This window comes from Orycteropus afer, unplaced genomic scaffold (genome assembly GCF_000298275.1).
Source record: "Orycteropus afer afer isolate SDZICR_OR568_19922 unplaced genomic scaffold, OryAfe1.0 scaffold00358, whole genome shotgun sequence".
NCBI lineage: Eukaryota > Metazoa > Chordata > Mammalia > Tubulidentata > Orycteropodidae > Orycteropus > Orycteropus afer.
The window spans coordinates 811,768-817,547 of NW_006921945.1; the positions used below are offsets into that span (position 1 = coordinate 811,768).

The following is a 5,780-nucleotide window of genomic DNA, read 5'->3' on the forward strand; positions in this document are numbered from 1 at the left end:
CTGAAAAGTACTCACAGAGGCCGGGGAAGGGACACTCATCGGAGCTGCTGGAACCAGCCGAGGCGTCCTAAGGACCACAGAACACCAGGGCTGGAGAGCACGCTGACGTGTGTTGGTTCTGACCCAGATGCACATGGGTCACCCCAATGTCCTGCTTGGGCGGGACCCTGGCATCAGCAGAGTTAGGAGCTCACCCCGACTGCAGTAAAGATAAGCAAAGATCACCCCAGCCTTGTGGGAAGGGCTGATTATCATTCTGCCAGACAATCCCAGGCTTCTGGAAGGTGCCTCAGCAGTGGGGAGCAGGTCTGTCCTCACACTCCCTGGGAGGGTCCCACTCAAGGTCTCAGGTGGGTGGGACATGTCCCACTAACCCATCCTGCCCAGCGGCTGGCCCACACTGACCAGTAGGGAGCGGGCTGGCCGGGAGAGGTGGGGGGCCAGTCAGATCACCTCTCTCTGGTTCTCAGGAAGCTGGATTAGCATCTCGGGAGGAAGCTGTTGATGGGTGGCTTGGGCCTGGAGATTTAGCACCTGGACAGGTATAAGCCTTGTCCCCCACCTGAGGGGACAGGCAGGTGAAGTACGAGGCACAAAAGCCACGGAAGGAGGAGAGAAAGCTGTCAGTCCAGGGCGCCGGCTGCCCGAGGCCCAGTTGCTTACCATTCTCTCCACAGCCTCTGAAAGTCTCGAGGGCTGAGACACACTACACACAGGCCACCACTTTACCGTCTCACACTGCGCCCAGGAAGGTTCTGCGGGGAGGGGAGGAAGGCCCACTGCTGCTCACGCCCAGTGTGGCCCTGCTTCACGAGGGGACTCGTGGAGACCGACGGCCACGGCCACCTCACCCTCCCTCCTCCAGCCGTTGCCGGAACCCAGGAGTGGGCCCAACAGAAGCAGCTGCGGCAGGGCATTGGCTGAGGGCAGAGTCTGGTCAGCCTAAGAATATCCTTGCAGAGTCTGGCTTGTCCTTGGCTGCACCTCAGAGAAGTGAGAGTGACCCTCAGGCCCCAGCTGGGCCTCATAATTCTCCCCACCTCCACCCATCACTCACTTCTGCCAGTGATCTTTCTTTCCTTCTTTCTTTTTTGTTAGGATTTGGGTGAAGATTTACAGAGTAAATTCACTTTTCACACAGCAGTTCACATATACTTTGTCTCATGTCATTGACCAAAATTTACAATGCAGCAGCTCCCCTCCCACTTCCTCCCCATAGTTGCCTCCTCCCAGTGTCCATCCCTTCATACTCTTCTGCACCCTGAGCTATCTCCCTGTGCATAAGCAGCCCTTCCTTCTCCCATCATTGTTCACTCCAGGGCGTGTGTCTACTTGAGGTAAATGTTTAACTCACATGCCTGTACTTTGTTTGGCTGGAAACCACAGTTGTGGGTTCAATTCCAGACCCGAAGGGCAGCTAGGGGCCATAGTCTCAGTGGTTCCACCAGGCTCTATTGGACCAGCAAACCTGGTCCCCACCTTCTTTTTTTTTTTTTTTTTTTTGCCTCCAAATGATTTTGAGTTTTGTTCCACATTGTTCTCCCTCTCTATGCAGGATCTCCTCCATCCCTTCCAAGTGGCTTCTGCCAGTGATCTTCGTACAGCGAGAGTGAGGGTCCTGCCTCTCCCCAGTGCAGCCCAGATGCAGACCCAGTGATGCCACAGCCCACCTCTACCTCTGCTTGGCCCCGGAGCTGGTGTTTCACGGGGGCACGTGCCAGCGGCTCCTGAGGTCCAGTGGGCACCTGTCTCCATGTCTACACCTCACCTGGCCTTCTTACCACCGAAATTTTGATTCCCTCTGTCCTAGCCCAATAACCCCGGACCCAGCTCCACACACTTCATCCATCTGGGCTTCCCTGAGGAGAGGCTGTGAGGGATACAACCCAGTGGTTAACTTGAGCTTCTGACCGAGATATAAGCCAGGTGACCTTGACCATGTGCTAGCTCTTCGGGGACCAAAGAGGCACATGAAGATTGTAATCCCATGGCGAGACACAGGCCCCCAGGGCCTTATCGCTCTCCTAGGTATAGTCCCTGGGTCAGTAACTGGGACTGGTCCTATGGTCACAGCTGTGATGAGTAGGAGAGGGCCCAGTCCCAACCCACCCCTTCACACTGACTTATCTGAAGATGGGAGTGGCCTTGGGCCCCACACCGAGGATGAAGACAGGCCTTGGGGGCACCTGCCCGAAACACCCAAGTGCAGGACCTGCATGGACCATGGTGGGCCCTTCCTGGTGGCTGCTTCCTCCTTGCTGGCCAGCTCTGCCACACCATACCCAAGAGCCACATGGCTACTGTGACAAGTGTCTCTCTTCACGGAGACAGGTTCCTTTGCATCATGGAGTGGTCAGGTCTCGAGAAGGACCAGATCTTATCTCCTTTGTGCCAGCAGTTGTGAGCACTGTGCTCAGTGGCCGAGAGACTCGGGGAGGTTGGTGAGGACAAGCACGGGTGAAGGAATGCGTGTGAGGACACGCACGGGTGAAGGAATGCGTGTGAAGGTCCCACTCCAGTCCTGGCCTGGTGTGCCAGGCCCTCCAGGGCCCTCCCACTCTGAGCATCTGGCCTCGCATGCCGGGGCCCCCCCCCCAGAGCCCTCCCCTCCATAAGTCTGACCTCATGGGCCAGACCCTCCAGGGCCCTCCCTTCCATGAGCCCAGCCTTGAGAGCCAGGCCCCACAAGACCCTCCCCTTCCTCAAGTCTGGCCTCGTGCTCCAGGACCTCAAGGAGCTCCCCACACCCCCCTGCAGAGTCCCGCCTTACCTCCCATGAGGAAGAGCAGCCCTGCCACGTACTGCATAAGGCCTCGGTCCCAGCAGCAGCCCAGCACCCCGATGACCCAGCCGAAGAGGATGATGGCCACCGCCATGCCCATGAAGCCGGCTGTCATTCTGCGCAGGTCTGTGGGAAGAGGGGTTGGGGTGAGCGTCTGAGCCAGGAACTCTGGTCGGGGCTCCAGCCCAGACAGGGGTTAGGAGTGGCTGGAAGCACCTGGAGCAGCCCACCCATCCAGCCAGGCCCACGCAACCTGGCCTCCTGGGAAGAGACGGCCCCACGGTGACTGCACACTCATGCGCACACCCGTGATGATAACACTATCAGCTGCTGTTCATTAGATACTCCTTTAGTGCCAGGCACAGAGTCGCGTCTTCCCCATGCCTGCTGTTTGGGTCCCCCAGGGACACTCTAACAGACATACCACTAATGGGCAGCTTGAACAAACAGGGATTTATTCTCTTCCAGTTCAGGAGGCTAGAAGTCCAAGTTCAAAGTGCCAGGCTCTAGGGGCTGGGTGTGGGCCCCTCAACCTTGGGCTTCAGCTCTGCCTCTTGCTCTTGGCCCACTCAGGCAGCTGCTGGCTGCTGAGGCTGACAAGCCCCAGGTTGACAAATAACAATGGCACAGTCCCAAGATTACCAAACAACACGGCAGATCACTAGTTAAGTGACTGTCCAGCGACAGTCCCAAGATTGGCATGAAACATGGCAGGCCGCTAACGAAGCCTCGGCTACACGCAGGGTCCACGCGTGCCAAACACCGGCAGGGACCTTTCTCAAAGCTTCTCCTTACCTATACCGGAAGCAGACCACATCCCTAAGACAGCTACTCCGCTGCTCCATGGAGTTGATTACTAATCTCATCATGGGGAATAATTACATCCAGCTACCTAGACACTCAAAACCAGGCCCAGCCAAGGTGACATATAACCTTAATTACCACACATACATCTCAACTTTTTAAAGTGTTGCTAAAGGGACACAAAGGAGCTCTGGTAACGTAGCATTTGACTGTGAACCAGAAGGTTTGTGGTTCAAACCCCCCAGCCATTCCGTGGAATGAAGACTGGGCAATCTACTTCCATAAAGATTTACCGCCTCGGAAACCCAAAGGGGGTCTCTATGAGTCGGAATGGATTCAATGGCAGTGAGGTTTCTTTTTTTTAAGGGTACACAATATAAAACGTTTCCATTTTAACCATTTTCAAGTGCACAATCTATGATCCATTAATGACATTCAATGCGTTGAGCTGCTGTCCCCACCCTTCCTTTTAAAACTTTTCCGCCACTCCACACAGAGCTCAGTCACTGTAAACACTGTCCTCCTCCCAGGCCCTGTAACCGCTAACGAACTCTGCTCTTTGTGTTTGCTTCTGAGATGTGTCATGGAAGTGGGGCCATGCAGTATTTGCCATTTTGTGCCTGGCTCAGCCCACTCAGCGTCGTGTTGTCAAGGCTCATCCATGCTGCAGCATACATTCCAAAACCCAAACCAAACTCACTGCCGTCGAGTCGCATCCGACTCCGAGCGCCCCTTCCTTGGGTTTCCAAGGTGGTATCTCTGTGGAAGTAGATTGCCCAACCTTCCTTCCGAGGAGTAGCTGGTGGGTTTGAACCGCCAGCCTTCTGGTTAGCAGTCAAATGCCTTAGGCACTATACCACCAGAGCTCCCGTGGCATACGTATTAGGACTTTCTCTTTTTAGCTGAGTAACATCCCATATGGAAGGACCACATCTTTGTTTATCCATTCATCTGTGGATGGGCATTTTGACCTTTTGAGGCAGATACTGTAGACAGGGTCTGTATCTGTGATGCTTAATTCTATGGGTCACCGTGGCTAGGCCAGGATTCTCAGTGGTCTTTCGGATATTATGTGACCACTCTCCATGTAGTGATCTGAAGTGAGCAGCCAATCAGCTGGAAGGTGCATTTCTCTGGGAGTGTGGCTTGCATCTACTATCCATGGATGTTCGGGTAAAGCTCATGAACACGCCCTCTCTCTAACCTGCATTTGTTCCATGGTCTGACCTCCGGTTCTTGAAGAAGCCTTCAGTCTGCCACCTGACCTGCAGATTTTGGGTTCATCAGCCCCTGCAACCACGTGAGTCAGGAAAAGCCTTCAGCCTGTGCCTGACCCACCCAAGGCCTTGAGACCTGCCAGTTCTACCATCACATAGAACACTCACACAGAATTTGGCCCATACGGTCCTTAGGAAGGCTGTCTGAACTTCATACTCCCCATATCTGAACTTAAAGCATGAACTTAACTACTCCAGTCTTTGTTGCTTTTTGGTGGCACTTGGGTCAGTCCCAACTGCCCCTCTGCATGTCCATGGCTCCTTCTTCTGTCTTCGTTAACCTATGTGCTCCTCCTGTCTTCCAGAAGGAAGAGGCCCTTTCTTATTCTGGGTGAGTGTTCCCAGTGTAGCTGGTACCCGGGAGCTTACAAAGCTTGTCTATTTTGCCCAGCCAGTCCTGCCTTTCTAGAAAAAAGCAAAACAGAATCAACTCGTCTAACGCTGAGGCCTGGGAAACTCAGCATTCAGGGTTCGCGTCAGCATAATCCCCTTACAAAGAGCCAGGGACGTCGAGTCTGGCTCTGAGGCAAAGACCAAGGTGAAGACAAATGTGACGAATGGTCTGGGCTGGAGTCCGTTATGTTTACTCCACGACCCCAACGCTTAACGCTGTCCTGTTCCAATTGGGAAAGGCGCCTTCTTCATCCTTCTGAGAAGGAAGCGCACTCCGCTCCACGCTGTAGAGAGGAATGAGCAGACAAGGACTGCAGGAGGGTGGGGACAGGAGCCAGTGAATAGGACTGAAGGAGCCGGAAGACTTGGATTTTCAAGTTTACCCTCCTATTAACATTTAAATGGCAAGGTATTCCTAGCAACTCTGCCCAGAAACCCAGCCTACCTGCATTTAAATAAACACCACTTAGAGGAAGAGCCATTCATCCCCCTGAAGTCCCTTCTGTTTGCTCTCTAAAGACCTC

General features: G+C 54.2%; 1 protein-coding gene across 1 annotated transcript in view; it reads right to left on the reverse strand.

Moving 5' to 3' along the window:
* Window positions 1-733: 733 nt before the first annotated feature.
* The window catches only part of TMEM178B (transmembrane protein 178B), a 372,554-nt gene continuing 367,507 nt past the window's right edge, over window positions 734-5,780 (reverse strand). Inside the window, exons 3-5 of the mRNA XM_007952782.1 lie at window positions 2,771-2,908; window positions 852-903; window positions 734-755 (exon numbers count right to left, since the gene is read on the reverse strand). Of these exons, the coding sequence (XP_007950973.1) occupies window positions 734-755; window positions 852-903; window positions 2,771-2,908 (212 nt within the window). The remainder of the gene's footprint in view (window positions 756-851; window positions 904-2,770; window positions 2,909-5,780) is intronic.